The 20049-nt window shown below is 52.8% G+C and overlaps 1 protein-coding gene and 1 pseudogene across 9 annotated transcripts in view; both read left to right on the top strand.

The window, feature by feature from the left end:
• The window catches only part of LOC146431052 (protocadherin gamma-C3-like), a 216829-nt gene that overhangs the window by 56650 nt on the left and 140130 nt on the right, over window positions 1-20049 (top strand). The window contains exon 1 of one of the 9 annotated variants that reach the window (XM_085073283.1): window positions 10602-13067. The exons of the other annotated variants lie outside the window; for them this stretch is intronic. Coding sequence (XP_084929409.1) covers window positions 10602-13067 — 2466 coding nt within the window. Of the gene's footprint in view, window positions 1-10601; window positions 13068-20049 lie in introns of those variants that run through there. 9 annotated transcript variants of the gene reach the window in all.
• The window catches only part of LOC146431057 (protocadherin gamma-B5 pseudogene), a 4951-nt pseudogene continuing 2443 nt past the window's right edge, over window positions 17542-20049 (top strand).

Raw genomic sequence — 20049 nt, 5'->3', positions numbered from 1 at the left:
GTTCGAGTGGGGCTTTGTGGTTTCTTCAGGCACCAAGTCGTTTCTGTGCCCTGACATTTGTGATACCCGTGTTCCTCTCCCTGATAGCTTTTCTGGACGGATGGGTTACATTATTGAAAAATTACCTTTTTTTTCTTTGCTGGTTCAGGTGTCATCCCAACCTTACATGTTCCTAATTTGGGTGCAATTTTCTGTATTTTAATCTCGACAGCTCTGTAATTTTGCTGCTCGTCATTTTTATTATACTTAGCCTTTATGTGGATATGCCCTTCAGCAGGGTATGTCTTTGCATTTGTCTAACCCCGCAGGGGAATGGGCCGGGCCACAGCTTCTCCCTTGATCATGTCTCTCTCCCTGTTACAAAGATGAAGGATCCTCTTGGAAGCCACCCACCAGTGTGTGGCTGCATGTAGAGGTAGAAATACAGGAAGAAATAGCAGGGCTGCTTTGTTGATTTCTTGTCTTTTAAAGTTTAGCTAAGTCAAATGGATCTTGATGTGCCTTGGCTGTACAATAAATGTCACGGCAAGATCCTCGGAGTGTGTGGGAGGGGAAAGATTCGAAGTGCAGAGGAAGTCATAAGGAGAGAGTGATTACCCTATGCAGACATTCACTGACTCACTTTCTCCTGGAGCACTGATCTCTTTTCCTTTTGCAAGTCTGAGGTTTCTTCACAGAAGAGCAGTGAGCAGAGAAATGCACCCTCCTTTATATATAGATGTGAAGTTATCCGTGTGAAGTTGGTGGTGTAAAGAGAAGTGGACAGGGAATCTGTCATGAGTTTGTAAATTAGATGGGTCAAGGAGCACCCTGGACATTGTAAAGGATTGGAGATTTGAGTCCTGGAGTTCTACGGATCTGTTGAAGGACAGAAGGGAATTATTTTCTCATTTATCTTCTCATTAATCACCTTTAGTATCATTCAATGTGATGTCATCCTTCCCAAAATATCTGGCAAGGAGACATGTAATTTCGGCTGTGTGGAAGGCCCTGGGAAGTTGTTTATATGTGTTTGCAGGTCGTCATAATTGTGTAATTTAACAGCTTTATTATGTACTCATGACTAAGGTCATGTGGGAGCTTTGGAAAGAGCAGTCGGTTATTCACTGCTTAGTAAACACCTATATTAATTACCTATTCTTAGTTACATGACCGAGAAGGGTGTGTCGTGATCTCTTCCTTTCCATAGCTGTTAATTCCCTTCCTTGCTCTTTGGTGATCTGAAGGTGGTTCTTTCTCTCTGCACGCGTGTGGAAGATCAGATCTGCTGCATTTGCCTTGCTGTTCTGTACATGCCTTTCATGTTTACAGCTGGAAAGAGAAAGATTTTCATGGACATGGTCTTGCTTGTGCATGTACACGGTGAAAAGTCAAACATTATCCATGGTAAGGAGACATCTGAGCAACTTTTCTTTTGGTGGAGTCTCTTTGCCAGTTTTGAAGATCTGTGGTAACCATGTGAGTCTTGAAGTGTTTGAAGGGATTGTTGGGATTGCTCTGTATGAGGAGGTACTGGTGGAAACATGGCATGTGTTCTGTTGATTCCCGGAATTTAAACCTGGCTTTCTGAAAATAACTCTGTAGTAGATTTTTTTTTTGACATTGAATGGTTTGGACTCAAATGGCCTAGTTTTGGGTTCAGCATTCTTTTACATTACTCATGTCTGATGCTGTCTTTGAGCTGATACTCTGCATACCAGGTCTTTAATAGAGCTGGTAATAACTTATGGCCTTCATAGCATTTTACATTTGTTCAAATTACTGGGAGGAACAGAATAATGTTTGTTGCTATGCTTGGGATCTGAGAAGTTGTGTGTACGGCTTTTCTTTAAACAGAGTTTGTCTGCAGGTGTAACTTTCCTTTTGTGTGGCGTTTGGAGAGGGAAAAGAATTTAATCTGTCCGGAGAAAGGGCCTGTGCAGGAGTGTGAAGTGACTAAAAGAAAGGTGTAAAGATCCAGTTTGCCCCAGCTGTTAGATGAGGCCCCCAGCTGTTCTTCCAAGCTTTTTGGTTTTCATGGTCCAAGACATGGCTGTATTTGGGGTCTGTGGTGAGAGCTCCTGTGTGAGCCTCCTGCATACTTCTTACAAACTAATTTCCTTTGTTGTGTACCTACTACAGTTGATACAATCTAAAATGTGAATCTACGGTTCATGCACTTCTGACGGTTTCTCAGTCTTTTCATGTTTTATTTGGTTGTTTTTTCTTGTGAAGGAGGAAAGCTGGCAGTCCTGCAAACAAAAGCTGGTGAAGCTTATGAGAAGAACAGGAGTTGTTTAGTTTGGAAAAGAGAAGGCTCAGAGAGGACCTCATTGCTCTCTATAACTGCTTTAAATGAGGTTGTAGTAATGTCTGCCATGTCTCAAGTGAAAGGATGAGAGGAAATGGTCTTAAGTTGCCCCATTCAGATCAGATATTTGCAATCTTTTTTCTCTGAAAGAGTGGTCAGGCTTGGAATAACTTGCCCAGTGGTGTGGTGGAGTCACCGTCTCAGGAAATGTTTGAGAGGCATCCAGATGTGGCACTTGGAGATATGGTTTAAGGGTAATTATCGTGATGCTAGTCTGGACTAGATGATCTTGAAGATCTCTTCCAACTTTGATGATTATGTGTGAAACACCAGAAAATGTCTTATAATTGCCAGGGTGGGAGAGCAGTTCTCATCCCTACCTTGAAGGTGGACATCAGCTAAGACAAACACTTCACTAGCTTTGTGTTTCCTGCAAATCAGACTGAATGAAATGCTCTTTTCCCTGTGGCTACAGATACTCTGTGGTCAGGATTTGGATGTTGTCCATGATGCAAAAACAGTCTGTGAATGCAGAGCCAGGAGACTAAAAGGCTGAATTTGAACAAGGGAATCAGTGGGTCAGTGTGTGTTTAGCTGGGCTATGGTTTGGTTTCAGGCCTGGTGCCAAAGTCTGTGCTGTGTGCCAAGGTCTGTGCTGTGTTTCCTTTGATTCTGGTATCCTTCTCCTGAAAGACAAAGCCAATCATCCATTAATAAAGTATTTTCTTGGAAAGCTGTGCAGGTAGAGCCATGATGCTTGTGTAGAATGGCTTATAATTCCTGTATGAAAATGTCATTCTTCATTTGTAACTCCTGGGGACACAGTGAGGTAGAGTGTCTTCATAGCTGCAATTAGACTTTCAGGTCTTTTTTTACTGTAAGGTCTGTGGTCTTTTCATGTGTTTCTGGTCAGTGCTTCTTCTTTTGAAACTATGGCTGTGGTTTCACAGCAAACACCTAATTGAACCACTTAGGACAAAATTTTGTGTCTGAGGAATATGAAGAAAAAGGAGAAAGTGATTCTGTTAGAATTTCTTAGAAGGGTGGGATTGAGGCCTCAGATATTTAATATCTTTGGGAGGTCAAGTAACAGAACAGCTGAGAGCTGATGACTATTTTTTATGATGAACCCCACTACTACACAGTCCAGGGTAAGACTTTAGGGCTGCATTTGCACCTTGAGGCCTCAGTGACTTCCAGGTATTCACAGAGATGAATTCCAATGCCTGCAGTGAAGATCAGTGAAACTGTTGAGTTTCTCTAACTGCCCCTTGTCTTCTAATGCTTCCTTGCCTTGCTTGTCTGATTTATGGTTTTGTTTTTTGAGTCTTGATTTTCTTTGTATGAAGGCTTCTTTGTAATGTTCAGCATTGCTTCATTCAGCAATGCATCCTGTATTAGTGCCTCTTGCTCATGCCAGAGCAGGCGTGAAAGGCAGGAGATGTGAAGGTATCATTGAGTTCTGTTATTGTTGCGATGAACGGGTGTAAATATGACCTCAGTAGTACCTGCATCTCCATGGAACAGTGTGTGTGATAAAAGAGGGCAGCAGATTCCCTCTGAGATGTTAGTTAGATAAGTCATTCTCTGCTGGATGACGCTAATCTTTTAGTTTTGTTATCATTTATGTATTTTAGAATCCTTCAGCTTCTTCTCAGAATGGTGGTGAGCAGACAAATGTACTTCCCTTCTTGACGTGGTCATAGTGCATTATTCCCTCATGTTAAATTTTTCCATGATGTTAAGGGGCAGTAGCAAACCAACAGCTGTGCAGCATTGGAGAGAAGACAGGGGAGCTCTGCATTTGAGGCTGTAGAAGAACAGATGGTGATTTCCTTGCTTGTTGTATGTCATAGAGAACACATGCTTGTGCCTGATGGAGTGCCATGCAACTGGAATCTCTTTTGCTCTGTGTGGCCTACAAAATGTTATTGCACCTGATCTGTACATTTCCATATGTTTCTAACGCTTGTCTTTGCTGTCATGAGCTCAGCCTCAGAGTGTCTGATCTTATATGGAAGGTCACATCAGTCCCAATTGCCCAAGTGCAGGTGCAGTTCCCACACACAACCACGATGTTTACAGCTGTAAAGAGGAAGGGTTTCATAAGGACATGTGTGCTCACCCAGGAACACTTTGTCTGTAGTGTAACAATACAAAAACATCTCTGCTGCAGTTCTCAAAGTGCAGAGTGGTCACCAGCCCAGCCAAGGTTTTCATGAGCAGATCAGGGGCCAGTGGAAGAATGTGGACAGAGAATGTGGACACACAATCTCCCAGAATATGCTTGGTAATCAACTGGAGACTGTTAAATGGATGAAGAACTGGCTGGATAGTCACTTCCAAAGAGTTATTGGCCCAATGTCCAAGAGGAAACCAGTAATGTATGGTGTCTGTACTGGGACCAGCACTATTTAGTATCTTCATAGACAATGGGATCAAGCACACCCTCAGCAAATGTGAAGCTGACACCAGCCTGAGTTAATTAGTGAGAAGGCAGGTATGATGTTTATGAATAAGCTGGATTAGTGGATCCGTGCAAACATAGAAGTTCAAGAAGGCCATGTGCAAGGTCCTTTACATGGGTCAGGGCAACCTTCAGTTTCAATGGAGAGTGGCAGATTGAGAGCAGCCTTGCAGAGAAGTGCTTTGGGTTACTGCTGGATGAGAAATGGGACATGAGCTGGCAGTATCCACTTGCTGCCCAGATTTCATTTAGGATTGCATAACAAGTAGCATGACCGGAAGGAAGATGTAGGTGGTCCTCCCCCTCTACACTTCTTTGACCACACAGATTGCCAAAGAAATGGAACTTCTCTGCCATGAGGAAGCTCTGACAAAACACAGGTCCTTTAGCCTGAGGAAAAAAAAGCTTTGAGTAGAAATTACACTGTCTTTTCAATTTATAAATAATGCTTATGAGAAAGATTGAAAGGGACTTTGTAGGCTTAGATTAGACAAAATGTTTTATGATGAGTGTGGTGAGACACTGGAATGAGGTGCCCAGAAATGTTATGGATGTGTCACCACTGGAAGGTTTCAAGGAAGGCTGGACAGGCCTTTCAGTAACTTGATCTAGTGAAGAATGTCCCTGCCAATGAGTGATGAGTGGATTAACTTATCTTAAAGGATCCGTTCAACCCAGAGCATTCCTTGAGTCTATAAAAGACTGATAGTGACTTTATGTTTCCATCATCAGGCCCTCAAATATAGACATGCAAAAGAATTTGTCCAAACAAGAAACAGAAGAGCAATGATACGCTTGGCATAGAGATAAAAGCATTTGTTTGGACAAAACTGTACCTAAGCTTAATTCGAGTCAGAAGAGGAAAGCAGAATTAAAGATACATGGCAGATTACTCAGAGATTTCCCTGGCTCTAATACAGTTTCCGGTTCCCTCAGTGGTGCCTTGATATCAAGACAAGCTAAGTCCTTTTCTTTATTGTTTTGCCGAGAATATTTCCTTCTGAATGCTCACGGTGACAGAAAAAGATTACTTAAAAACACTAAAGAGCGCACCTCAATTTTAAAGGTATTTGAAATCACGTTAAGTACCTGAGCCCCGCCCAAAGCCGAGCCCCCTTGAGCGCGGCCATCCGGCGGCTGCAGTGGCGTCGCGGCGCCTCCGGGTGCCGCTGTTGGCCGCCGCCGAGCGGCGCTGGAGCCGCCGCCGCCCAAAGCCGCCGCAGCCGCGTCCTGCCCCCGCAGGCTGCTCGCTCGCCCGGCGCCGGCCACAGCGGCAGCGGCACCGACAGAAGCAGCAGCAGCAGCGGCGTCCGAGGCGGCCAGAGCGGCGTGTCTGTGCTGCGGCGGCCCCTTCGCTGTCTGGCGAGAGCGGCTGGAAGGGAGGCAGGACAGCGGCAGGGGGCAGGAGCTTGGCTAGCGCTGCGCAAAGAGAATGGCGGTGAGGCGGCGACAGAGGCGCGGGCCGGGCGGCGGGCGAGCGCTGCTGTGCGCGGTGCTGCTGTGCGTGTGCTGTCGTGCGGCGGCGGAGCGGGTCCGCTACTCCATCGCCGAGGAGCTGGGCAGAGGCTCGCTCGTGGGGCCGCTGGCGCGGGACCTGGGGCTCAGCGCCGACGAGCTGCCGGCGCGCAAGCTGCGGCTGAGCGAGGAGAAGCAATACTTCACGGTGAATGAGGAAAACGGGAACCTGTACGTGAATGAGAGGCTGGACCGGGAGGAGATGTGCGGCGAGTCTGCGACCTGTTCCGTCAGCTTCGAGGCGCTGGTGCACAACCCGCTTAACATTTTTCGCGTCGAGGTGTCCATCGAGGACGTGAATGACAACTCCCCCGCCTTCAGCAAGGCTGTTCTGGACCTCGAAATCGGTGAATTAATCCCTCCCGGTGCTCGTTTTCCTCTGGAGATAGCTCGAGATGAGGACGTGGGCAGCAATTCCCTTCTGACTTACCAGCTCACCAACAATCCGTCCTTCTCACTGTCCATGAAGGAAAAGCCGGGTGGAAAAAAGCAGCCGGAATTAGTGCTAGAGAGAGCGTTGGACCGAGAGAAGCAGAGTTCCTTTGAGCTGATTCTGACAGCGATAGATGGCGGGGATCCCGTGAGGTCCGGGACTGTCCAAGTTCGGGTCAACGTGACAGACGCCAACGACAACCCTCCTGTTTTCAGCAAAAGCGTCTACGAGGCACGAGTACCAGAGAATCTGCCCGTGGGGTCTCTGGTGCTGCGGGCAAGGGCGACAGATGCGGATGCTGGCTCGAACGGGCGAGTGTCTTACTCATTTGGCAGTGTGCCGGACGCCGTCAGAGTGCTGTTTGCTATCGACAGGGAGAGCGGGGAGGTCAGGACGCTGAGTCCCCTCGATTTCGAGGAGAAAAATAAATACATCTTCGGTATGGAGGCGACAGACGGCGGCGGGCTCACTGATCACTGCGAAGTGCAAATAGATATCATCGACGAGAACGACAACGAGCCCGAGATCACGATTTTGTCGCTCTCGAGTCCCGTCCCCGAGGACTCGCCGGTCGGCACCGTGGTGGCCCTGCTGAAAGTGCGGGACAGAGACTCCGGCGAGAACGGTCAGGTGTCGTGCGAGCTGTCGGGCGAGGCGCCGCTGTCGATCGTGGCGTCGTCGGGCGGCTCGTACAAGGTGGTGACGGCGAGCGCGCTGGACCGCGAGCAGGCGTCTGAGCACCGCGTGACGGTGGTGGCGCGGGACCGGGGCAGGCCGGCGCTGTCGAGCCGCACGGAGCTGGTGCTGGAGGTGTCGGACGTGAACGACAACGCGCCGGTGTTCGAGGAGGAGGCGTACAGCGCCTACGTGTGGGAGAACAACGCGGCGGGCGCGCTGGTGCTGCGCGTGCAGGCGCGGGACGCGGACGCGGGCGCCAACGGGCGCGTGAGCTACTGGCTGGCGGGCGGCAGCGCGGGCGCGGCGGGCGCGGCGCCGCTCGTGTCGGTGGAGGCGCGGAGCGGCGCGCTGTACGCGCAGCGCTCGTTCGACTACGAGCAGTGCCGCGAGTTCTTGGTGGCCGTGCGGGCGCAGGACGGCGGCGCGCCGGCGCGCAGCTCCACGGCCACGGTGCGCGTCTTCGTGCTCGACCGCAACGACAACGCGCCGCGGGTACTCTGGCCGGCGGCGCCGGGCCCGGGAGAGGCTCCGGGAGCGGCCCCGACGCCTTTCGAGGTGGTTCCGCGTTCAGCCGAGGCCGGGTACCTGGTGGCGAAGGTGGTGGCGGTGGACGCGGACGCGGGGCGCAACGCGTGGCTGTCGTACGAGCTGGTGCAGGCGTCGGAGCCGGCGCTGTTCCGCGTGGGGCTGCACAGCGGCGAGGTGCGCACGGCGCGCGCCGTGTCCGAGAGGGACGCGGCCAAGCAGCGCGTGGTGGCCGTGGTGAAGGACCACGGGCAGCCGGCGCTGTCGGCCACGGCCACGCTGCACGTGGTGCTGGCCGAGAGCTTGCAGGAGGCGCTGCCGGAGCTGAGCGAGCGGGCGGCGGGCGCCGCGGCGCCGGCGGCCGAGCTGCAGTTCTACCTGGTGCTGGCGCTGGCGCTGCTGTCGGCGCTCTTCCTGCTCAGCGTGGCGCTGGCCGTGCTGGCGCGGCTGCGCCGGGCCGGGCCGCCCGCCGTGCTGCGCTGCCTGGGCGCGCAGCGCTTCTCGGTGGCCGGCGCCGCCTTCCCGGCCGACTTCTGCGAGGGCACCTTGCCCTACTCCTACAACCTGTGCGTGGCGGCGCCGGCGCGCGCCGTGCCCGAGGCCGCTTGGCCGCCGCCGCCACCGGTGCCCATCCTGTCGGCGGAGGAGCTTCTGGGCGGGGATTGCTGCGAGAAGCCAGACCCGAGTAATACCGCCGTTGTGGGAGAGCTGCCCGCCGACCCGGACTCTTCTCAGGTCTGTAAAGTCCCATCCTCCTTCTGTACTTGAGGCTTTCCCAAGGTCTTATGCTTTCCTCTGGTTTTCTCTCGGTGATATCTGTTGGGAACTGTCATGTGTCTCCGTGTAGCGGTGGAAAAGTTTGATTTTTATTTGGCAGCAACTTGAGTTGGAGCTGACATGTTTTGACTATAGTTTTCCATGGAGCTAAAATCTAATAGTTTATCTGTGTTTCCCGGGGTGGTGTTTTAGTGAGTTGCACGTTCCTGTCTTCTTGAAGAACTGAATTAAGGAACGGGCCATTCCCCGTCCATGGAGAGCAGGAAGCACTTGGTTCTTGTTTACAAGTTCTACTTCGGTTATGTCTTCAACACTAGTGTTGTATTAATTAGAATGCGCTAGCAATATTTATAGCAGTTCCTTATTTTGTGGAAGGAGTAAAGCAGATTCTGCATGACGGAGTCAGGGGTGGAAAAAAACCAAAACCACTGACACCTGGCGTTGTAGCTTTTTGCTTCCTGAATGATTTATTCAGAAATGGTGTGCTTGAAATTTGTTTATAATTTTACACAAACACGTTCGTTACAATTTTTTTTTGTCCTTGTTGGATTTACAAAGGAAACGTGTGTGTAAAATTCCGTTCTCCGAACTGAGTGAAAAAAGAGAATGTCGCCCGTTTTGGGGGAGAATGCAGGAGTAGGCACAAGTGGCTTCCGTTTTGCATCCGGCTTGGCAGTTCCCTCTGTTTTGCTCTTCATGATCTTTATTTCTGACCCCGGTGAAAGTGTAGAACGCTTTCTGTTTCCGAGATTTTTTTCTTCTGTCCTCTTTGCATAAAGAGTTTGGGGTTTTTTTGAGAGTTCAGGTATATCGAGAATGGCAAAGTTTTGCAAATCTGACTGTTTATTAGGAGAGATATACGAAGGGATCAAATATCAAGTAGTTTGGCCAGACGGCGGTTTAGGCACTTGAATCAAGCCCATTTGCACATTTATTAATGGTCAGCTCAGTTTCGAGAGCATAGGTGTAATTTTGTTCTACAGTTCTGTAATTCATTTCTTGAAAACATGTCGTACCAACGTGAATTTTAAAGAATTGGATTAATAATATACTAACGAGCTTCAATGCTTTACATCTTGATTTCAAAGAAAAGGAAACCCAGAATGACTTGATTAAATGTGTGTATAAACTAAGAAAATACTAGATTTATTTTAGAAAGAGATATCAAATATTGGAAAACTTAAACTTTTATTTGAGAGTATTAGCATCTGTATTTGAACGTATAATTCAGTCCTGTAACAATTTTCTCCTGTGTCAATGAACCTCATATACGTGGTTTTTCGGGATGCAGGGGTATCATCACATTTTCTCTCTGAGAGCCTGTTGTTGAAGATACTTTTAAAAAAAGGACAAGACTAACAAGAACCTAGAGGATAAAATAAGAAAAATGTTTTTTAATTTACATATATTGACATTAGTAAATCATTCATTTCCCGTCCGGTAGAAGCACCATGCACACGGGTTGCCTCTGCTTTCCTCGCGATCGTGATCCGCTGGACCATCAAAGCAGAGATCGACTGCAAAAAAGCCGATGCAGGTGGTCCCTGCTTCACGGGATCCCATGATCGGTGGCGACTGTCCTCTCCCCGCGAGCTGTCTGTGTGCAAGGCAGAGTGGGCAGCACTCGGCGGCGCTCGGTGCCTGCAGTGCCGGGAGGAGGCTGCGGGCGCCGCTGTTGACCGAGAAGAGCGAGAAGAAGATCAGAGCGCTGCAGCCCCGCCCGCCGAGGATCGGCTCGCTCGGTTGCTCGCTCTCTGTCCGGCCCTGCAGTCCGCGATCATCCCCGCGGCGCTGGTCCATTCTGCAGCCAAGCGGAGGGACAGGCGGCTGCAGCTAAGTGTAGAAGCTGAGTGCATTGTAGAAGCTGAGAGGCAAATCGGTGTGGTTGCCGCGGTGCCGTCAGCGCCCCAGCGGAGATGTGCGCGGCGGGGAGGCGCTGGGGCCGACAGCAGCGAGCTTTGCTCTGGGCCGTCCTGCTGGCGGCGTGGGAGGCGGCGTGGGGACAACTGCGCTACTCGGTGCCCGAGGAGATGCCCAAGGGCTCGTTCGTGGGCGACGTGGCCAAGGATCTGGGACTGCAGCTGCCGGCGCTCAGCCACCACGGCGTCCAAATTTTGGACAAAGGTAGGACTCAGTATTTCGCTCTGCATGGGAAGACGGGACATTTAGTGACGGCGGAGAGGATTGACAGAGAGCAGCTGTGCGAGAATGTGCAGCAGTGCGTGCTGCGCTGTGAGCTGATAGTAGAGGGCGAAATGCAGGTTTACGGAATCGTAGTGGAAATCACGGACATTAATGACAATGCGCCAACCTTCCGAGAGGCAGAAACAGAGCTGAAAATGAGCGAGACGACAGCCCCGGGGTCGCGGTTTCCCCTTCCAGATGCTCACGATCCTGACTCAGGCCGGAATTCCCTGCAGAGCTACGAGCTGAGCGGCGACGAGCACTTCTCGCTGGCCGTGCAGTCAGGTCCCGGAGGCGATCAGCGTCCCGAGCTGGTGCTGGCCAAGGCGCTGGACCGGGAGGAGGCGGCGTTTCACGAGCTGGTGCTGAGGGCGAGTGACGGCGGCGATCCGGCGCTGACGGGCACGGCTCGGATTCGAGTGACGGTGGTGGACGCGAATGACAACGCGCCCGTGTTCAGCCAGTCGGAGTACACTGTGCGTGTGCCCGAGGACGTGCCTGTGGGCTCTGTGCTCGTCACCGTCACGGCCGCGGACGCCGACGATATGCTCTATGGGCATGTCAAATACTCATTGAAGAAAATAACAGAAAAAGCAACGAAAATATTCCATCTGGACTCTGAGACTGGTGCAATCACCCTGTTGCGGAGCCTGGACTTTGAGGAAGGCGACTTCTACGAACTGGAGGTACAGGCACGGGACGGCGGAGGCCTTTCCGACACTGCCAAAGTCATGATTACTGTCACAGACGTAAACGATAATACACCCGGGATTTCGGTGCGATCGGCCATGAGTGAGATTTCTGAGGACGCCCCGTCCGGGACTGTTATAGCTCTGCTACACGTGCAAGACCGAGACTCGGGAGAGAACGGCCAGGTGCGGTGCTCACTCGACGGAGACGTTCCATTTCGCCTGGAGAAGCCTTTTGAGGATTTTTACCGTCTGGTTACGGCGAGAGAGCTGGACCGAGAGCAGGTGTCGGAGTACAACGTGACGGTGCGGGCGGCCGACGGCGGGTCGCCGCCGCTGCAGAGCAGCGCCGTGCTGTCGCTGCGGGTGCTGGACGTGAACGACAACGCGCCGGTGTTCGCGCAGGAGAGCTACAGCGCGCGTGTGGCGGAGAACAACGCGGCGGGCGCGCTGGTGCTGACGGTGCTTGCGACGGACGCGGACTGGGGGCAGAACGCGCGCGTGCGCTACCGGCTGTGGGAGGGGCGGGTGCGGGGCGCGCCGCTGTCGTCGTACGTGTCGGTGCAGGCGGAGACGGGCGCGCTGTACGCGCTGCGCTCGTTCGACTACGAGGAGGTGCGCGAGCTGGGGCTGTGGGTGCGTGCGGAGGACGGCGGCGCGCCGGCGCTGAGCAGCAACGTGTCGGTGCGGCTGCTGATCGTGGACGAGAACGACAACGCGCCGCAGGTGCTGTACCCGCCGGCGCCTCCGCCGGCGCGGGCGGGGTCGGTGTCGGGCGCGGCGTGGTCGGGCGTGGAGCTGGCGCCGCGCTCGTCGGAGCCCGGCGCGCTGGTGGCCAAGGTGGTGGCGGTGGACGCGGACGCGGGTCAGAACGCGTGGCTGTCGTACGAGCTGGCCAAGGCGACGGAGCCGGGGCTGTTCCGCGTGGGGCTGCACAGCGGCGAGGTGCGCACGGCGCGCTTCCCGCTGGCCCGCGACGCGGCGCGCCAGAGCCTGGTGGTGGTGGTGAAGGACCACGGGCGGCCGGCGCTGTCGGCCACGGCCACGCTCAGCGTGGTGCTGGCCGAGAGCGTGGCCGAGCTGCTGGCCGAGCTGGGCAGCGCGGCCGAGGCGGCGGCGCCGGGCGAGCCGGCCGGCAGCCTGACGCGCTGGCTCGTGCTGGCCGTGGCCGCCGTCTCGTGCCTCTTCCTGGCCTTCCTGCTGCTGCTGCTGGCGCTGCGCCTGCGCCGCTGGCGTCGCCAGCAGCTGCTGGCAGCCAGCAGCGGCGCCTTGCGCGGCGTGCCGGTCTCGCACTTCGTGGGCATCGACGGCGTGCGCGCCTTCCTGCAGTCCTACTCGCACGAGGTGTCGCTCACGGCCGACTCGCGCAAGAGCCAGCTGCGCTTCTCGGGCGCCAGCAGCTGCGACACCCTGCCGGTCCCTGCCCGGCCGCCTCCCGACGAGCCCGCTCCGCTGCTCGGGGTCGAGGACCCTGCCGTGTCCCTCCCCGCGGATCCAGCCCTTCCCTCGGTGAGTTTCTCTAGGCACAGTTTCTCTGCGATCGTTTCCCCTGATGATTCCTTGTCTTTTTTTCTTTTTTGCTCGGAAGAAAGCCAAAGCTTCGTTCAGTGACATTCTGAAGTCTGGTGCATCTTACTGTTGGGACATGGATGTATGGTCGGTGTTCAGCCTTCCAGTTAGTTGAGGAGGCCGCAGAAGGGAGACTGCTCCTGGCAGGTGGCTCCTTAGATCAGAGGTTTGGGTAGTTTTGGGTACTCATAAGGTTCTAATTGTTTTCCCCCATCACCTGTGCTTTGTAGATTTTGTGTTCCTGTTAGTATTAGGTCTTCTGAACTGATGTGTGCTTTCATTAAGAAATGGAAGTTTTTATTATTGGCAGGCTCAGGTGTTTTCCCAACAGCCTATGTACTTGAATGGGTTGAGTGTGTCTTGAGAAAAACACGGACAGCTTCCTGTGGAACTTCTGTGCACGTTGTTCTCAGCCTTTTTTGTTCTCCATGATACATAATGGAGGTCAGCAGGAAATGTCTTTGTGTTCATCCACACTTTGGCCTATGTCCCCAGTTGTGGATTGCATCAGGCCACAACTGCTCCTTGATTATGTCTGTCTGCCTTTATGAAGATGAAGGATCCTCCTGAAGGTTGTGAGTGTTTGACAAGCCTGTGAGTGGCATCTGAGGAGAAAACACAGGATGAAATGGCAGCGGTGTGTGTTGTTAATCTCTTGTTTTTTAAGGTAGAGCTATGTCAAAGGGAGCTGGATGAGCCTTGGGTGTATATTATGTAGCATGGCAAGAGAATTGCTTGAGTGGGAAGGAAGACATTCAAGGTGCAGGCAGAGATATGAGGAAGGATAATATTCCCCCTGTGCAGGTATTCACTGACTTTGTCTGTATTGAAGGACTGCTCAGCTTTTCCTTTTATAAAGCCCTTTCACAGAACTTAAGAGAGCAGACAAATGCATCTTCCACAGTACAGAGATTAAAAATAGCTGTGCGAAGCCGGTGGTTTGAAGAAAAATTATCTGGGGAACAGTCTCTTCAGTGTCACACGTTTTTAAGATATATGTATGAAAGAACACCCTGGATGTGAAGGGTTGGAGATTTACGTCCTGTGAGCTGTGCCTGAATGTTTATTGAAAGACTCAAGGTAATGTTTTCCTCCATTCCCTGTCCATTTCCAAACTCTCGTATCAAGCAATGTGAGGTTTTCCAAAATAACTGGCTAGGAGATATGTATTCCAGGTGCATGGAGAGCTCTCACTAAGTATTTGCATGTCATCATAATCGTGTAACTTCAGAGCTTATTTTTGTATTACCAAAGATGCCATATGGAAGCTTTGGGAAGAGCAAGCTGTGTGTTCGGTGCATAGTAAATAATTGAATTAATCACCTATTTTTAGTTGTATAATCTAGAAGAGTGTGCTGAACTCTGCAGGTGTTAACTTCCTGCCTTGCTCTTCTGAAGATCTGAAGATGGGTCATTCATGTTTACAGGTGGAAAGAGAGAGACTTTCATGGGCATGTTTCTTTAAAATGTCTCTGTAAAATATGCTTTTTCTTGTCACATGGATAGGGTGAGAAGTCAAATGTTATGCATGGTAAAGAGATGTTGTGTGAGCAACTTTTCTTTTGGTGGAGTCTCTCAATTCTGAAGATCTGTGATGACCATGTGAAGGGTTTGAGGAGAATTTTGGAGGTTTGGTGTGTGAGGAGGTACTGGTGGAGACATGGCATGTGTTGTGTTGATCCCAGAGTTATTACTGGACTTATGAAAATGAGTCAGGAGGAGTCTTAAGGTGTTACATTTCATGGTTTGGACTCAAATAGCCTCGTTTGGGGTTCCAGATTCTTTTGCATTAAGAGTGGTAATCACATATCTTGTGAGGAGTCCATGTGCTGAAGAATGAAGATGAGGCCTTTGAGCTGATACTCTAATGACTGGGTCTTTGACAGGGCCAGTAATAACTTATGGTCTATATAATATTTTACTTTTGTTTGAATTGTCAGGGGGAACAGAATAATCTTTATGGTGATGCTTGGGATCTGAGAAGCTGTGCACGTAACTTTCCTTTTAGTCATGTCTGTATACAAAATTTGCTTTCCTGTTGGTTGTTTGAACAGAGACAGGCCAGTGCTGGAGATCCCTGTGGAACTCCCTGTTTAAAATGGCTAAGTGAATTGTGTAAAGTTCTATTTGTCCTAGTAATTAGATGACACCCAGAGCTGTTGTTCCAAGCTTTTTCCTTGTCTTACTATCCAAGGAAATGACTGTGTGTGAGGTCCATGTAGGTAGTTCCTGTGTACTAGTTACAGTCTAGTTTTCTTTGTTTTGTACATATTAAAGGTGACGCAATCTGAAATGTGAAGTGATGGTTGATACTCATCTGGCGATTGCCCATTCCTGCCTTGGTTGATTAAGTTTTTTTGATTATTTGTTTGGTTTGGGTTAGGTTTTTTGTTTGTTGTTTGCTTATTTTCTTGTCAAGGAATAAAGTTGTTCTTCATTGTGCTAGGCAGTCTTTCTGACTCTAAAACACATCTTATAATTACCCAGCAGGGAGAGTATTTCTCATCCATACCTTGAAACTGTACATGGAATCCTAGAATCATAGAAACACAGAATCATAGAATTGTTAGGGTTGGAAAGGACCTTAAAAATAATCTCATTCCAACCTCTCACCCATGGGCAGGGACAACTTCCACCAGACCAGGTTGTTCAGAGCCCCATCATGCCTCACCATGGACATTTCAGTAAAGAAATACAGTTCATAAGTATATGTTTCCCTAAGATACTCGTTGTTCTGTGGTCAACATACAGCCAGAATTTTGGTACATGTTGATGGTGAACTGTGGCTAGCACAGGTTTTTCCCATGAGAAATTTTCTTGTGTTTTATAAATGAAGATAAAGTTTGGATGTTATTGGAACAGTGCCCCAGAACTTGGACAGTGCAGGCCTGGCCAATCAGGCCTGGGGGAAGGCTTCTGACTGACCAATCTGGGTGACTTTGAGAACTCTATATATGTGATGAAATCAAAACAATAAAGGTCATTCCTTCTTGCCACTGAGAACTGGTGCCTTCATTACTCTGCTAGCTGCTCAACAGCGACAGTGAACCTAAAGGCTGTGAAAGCAGAGTGAGGAGGGTGAGAGTTCAGTTTTGTGCCAGGAAAATCAGTGGATCAATGTGGGTTTGGCTGAGAAATGGTTTCATTTTATGCTTCGTGCCAGTGCCATTTCTGTTCTGATCCTGGTTTCTCTATCATGAAGCAAAATGAAATTCCTCTGGAAATAAAGTTTTCCACAGTAACTATTCACAAAAAACCCCTATTATTCAGGAGTAGAGAAGCTGATTAATCCTGTGTGAAACCTCCGTTATGCATCCGTAACTTTATGGAACGCTGTGATGTAGAATTTCTTCTGAGTTGTAACTTTCTTTCAGGCCTTTGTTTCCAGGATGGTTGCAGTTCATTTTCACAATTCTGCTCAGTTCTATTAAATTTGAAACCGTGACTGTGGTTTTTAAGGTTTTACCAGGGCCTGTGATGACAGGACAGTCGACAACCACTTTTAACTGCGACATGGAGGGGTTTGATTAGGAGAAAGATTGAAAGTGTGGGTGGTGAGAAAATGTAACATAATGCCCAGGGATGTTATGGATATGCTTCCAACATTCAAGTCTAACAGAAAGTATTCCTGCTCATGGCAGAGGTGTGGATCCAATGACTTTTAGAGAACCCTTCCAAATAAAAGCATTGGTTGGACCTATGAAGAACTGCACTTTTCCATTGTCAGGCCCTAAGATATGGAAATGCAGATAAATTAACTTCCATGAATCAGAAAGAAGAGAGTACATTTATATCTGCTACCTTAAGATAGAGATTGTTTCTTCTGCTTTAGGCTTGTCTATATGTCAGGTCAAGTCATGCCAAGTAATGAAAGAAGAATTCAACATACATTACATAGTGTGAAAAAGCTCTTGAATTCTTCCCTACAATATCGTTTATTGCTGTTAGAGGTGTGCCATGGTTTTATTAAGAGCAGCTGAATTCCACTATTTACTTTCCTTACTTTACTTATTTACTTGTTCTTGGCATTATTTACAAATGCCGAGAATATTTGCTTCTGATTATTCAATAAGATTCAAAACGATGCGCTCAGAGAACCTGAAAGCGGATCTGATATACAAAGGCTTTTGGAGTAGTATTAAGCAAGAGCTTCTGAGCTTGATGATTGACGTCTAAAAGAGACCCCCTAGCCGGTGCAGCCGCAGAGCCCCGCCCAAAGCCGAGCCCCCTTGAGCGCGGCCATCCGGCGGCTGCAGTGGCGTCGCGGCGCCTCCGGGTGCCGCTGTTGGCCGCCGCCGAGCGGCGCGGGAGCCGCCGCCGCCCAAAGCCGCCGCAGCCGCGTCCTGCCCCCGCAGGCTGCTCGCTCGCCCGGCGCCGGCCACAGCGGCAGCGGCACCGACAGCAGCAGCAGCGGCGTCCGAGGCGGCCAGAGCGGCGTGTCTGTGCTGCGGCGGCCCCTGCGCTGTCTGGCGAGAGCGGCTGGAAGGGCGACAGGGCAGCGGCAGGAGGCAGGAGCTTGGCGAGCTCTGCGCCAAGAGAATGGCGGTGAGGCGGCGGCAGAGGCGCGGGCCGGGCGGCGGGCGAGCGCTGCTGTGCGCGGTGCTGCTGTGCGTGTGCTGCGGGGCGGCGGCGGAGCGGGTCCGCTACTCCATCGCCGAGGAGCTGGGCAGAGGCTCGCTCGTGGGGCCGCTGGCGCGGGACCTGGGGCTCAGCGCCGACGAGCTGCCGGCGCGCAAGCTGCGGCTGAGCGAGGAGAAGCAATACTTCACGGTGAATGAGGAAAACGGGAACTTGTACGTGAACGAGAGGCTGGACCGGGAGGAGATGTGTGGCGAGTCGGTGTCCTGTTCCGTCAGTTTCGAGGCGCTGGTGCACAACCCGCTTAACATTTTCCATGTGGAGGTGTCCATCGAGGACGTGAATGACAACTCCCCGGCCTTCAGCAAGGCTGCTCTGGAGCTCGAGATCGGTGAATGGATCCCCCCCGGTGCCCGTTTTCCACTGGAGATAGCTCGAGATGAGGACGCAGGAAGCAACTCGCTGCTGACTTACCAGCTCACTAGCAACCCGTCCTTCTCACTGTCCATGAAGGAAAAGCCGGGTGGAAAAAAGCAGCCGGAATTAGTGCTAGAGAGAGCGTTGGACCGAGAGAAGCAGAGCTCCTTTGATCTGATTCTGACAGCGGTAGATGGCGGGGACCCTGCGAGGTCCGGGACTGTCCAGGTTCACGTCAACGTGACGGACGCCAACGACAACCCACCCGTGTTCAGCAAAAGTGTCTACGAAGCGCAAGTAGCAGAGAATCTGCCCGTGGGGTCGCTGGTGCTGCGTGTGCAGGCGACAGACGCAGATGCGGGCTCGAACGGGCGAGTGTCTTACTCATTTGGCAGTGTGCCGGACGCCGTAAGAGGGTTGTTTGCTATCGACAGCGAGAGCGGGGAGGTCAGGACGCTGACTCCTCTCGATTTCGAGGAGAAAAATAAATACGTCTTCGATTTGGAGGCGACAGACGGCGGCGGGTTCACTGATCACTGCGAAGTGCAAATAAATATCATGGACGAGAACGACAACTCGCCTGAGATCACGATTTTGTCGCTGTCGAGCCCCGTGCCCGAGGACTCGCCGGTCGGCACCGTAGTAGCCCTGCTGAAAGTGCGGGACAGAGACTCGGGCGAGAACGGTCAGGTGTCGTGCGAGCTGTCGGGAGAGGCGCCGCTGTCGATCGTGGCGTCGTCGGGCGGCTCGTACAAGGTGGTGACGGCGAGCGCGCTGGACCGCGAGCAGGCGTCCGAGCACGGCGTGACGGTGGTGGCGCGGGACCGGGGCAGGCCGGCGCTGTCGAGCCGCACGGAGCTGGTGCTGGAGGTGTCGGACGTGAACGACAACGCGCCGGTGTTCGAGGAGGAGGCGTACAGCGCCTACGTGTGGGAGAACAACGCGGCGGGCGCGCTGGTGCTGCGCGTGCAGGCGCGGGACGCGGACGCGGGCGCCAACGGGCGCGTGAGCTACTGGCTGGCGGGCGGCAGCGCGGGCGCGGCGGGCGCGGCGCCGCTCGTGTCGGTGGAGGCGCGGAGCGGCGCGCTGTACGCGCAGCGCTCGTTCGACTACGAGCAGTGCCGCGAGTTCTTGGTGGCCGTGCGGGCGCAGGACGGCGGCGCGCCGGCGCGCAGCTCCCCGGCCACGGTGCGCGTCTTCGTGCTCGACCGCAACGACAACGCGCCGCGGGTGCTCTGGCCGGCGGCGCCGGGCCCGGGAGAGGCCCCGGGAGCGGCCCCGACGCCTTTCGAGGTGGTTCCGCGTTCAGCCGAGGCCGGGTACCTGGTGGCGAAGGTGGTGGCGGTGGACGCGGACGCGGGGCGCAACGCGTGGCTGTCGTACGAGCTGGTGCAGGCGTCGGAGCCGGCGCTGTTCCGCGTGGGGCTGCACAGCGGCGAGGTGCGCACGGCGCGCGCCGTGTCCGAGAGGGACGCGGCCAAGCAGCGCGTGGTGGCCGTGGTGAAGGACCACGGGCAGCCGGCGCTGTCGGCCACGGCCACGCTGCACGTGGTGCTGGCCGAGAGCTTGCAGGAGGCGCTGCCGGAGCTGAGCGAGCGGGCGGCGGGCGACGAGGCGCCGGCGGCCGAGCTGCAGTTCTACCTGGTGCTGGCGCTGGCGCTGCTGTCGGCGCTCTTCCTGCTCAGCGTGGCGCTGGCCGTGCTGGCGCGGCTGCGCCGGGCCGGGCCGCCCGCCGTGCTGCGCTGCCTGGGCGCGCAGCGCTTCTCGGTGGCCGGCGCCGCCTTCCCGGCCGACTTCTGCGAGGGCACCTTGCCCTACTCCTACAACCTGTGCGTGGCGGCGCCGGCGCGCGCCGTGCCCGAGGCCGCTTGGCCGCCGCTGCCGCCGGTGCCCATCCTGTCTGCGGAGGAGCTTCTGGGCGGGGATT

This window comes from Lichenostomus cassidix, chromosome 13 (genome assembly GCF_008360975.1).
Source record: "Lichenostomus cassidix isolate B80296 chromosome 13, HeHo_3.0, whole genome shotgun sequence".
In the NCBI taxonomy this organism is placed as follows: domain Eukaryota; kingdom Metazoa; phylum Chordata; class Aves; order Passeriformes; family Meliphagidae; genus Lichenostomus; species Lichenostomus cassidix.
Note: the sequence above shows the minus strand (reverse complement) of the source record. Positions and strands in the feature narration are given on the sequence as shown.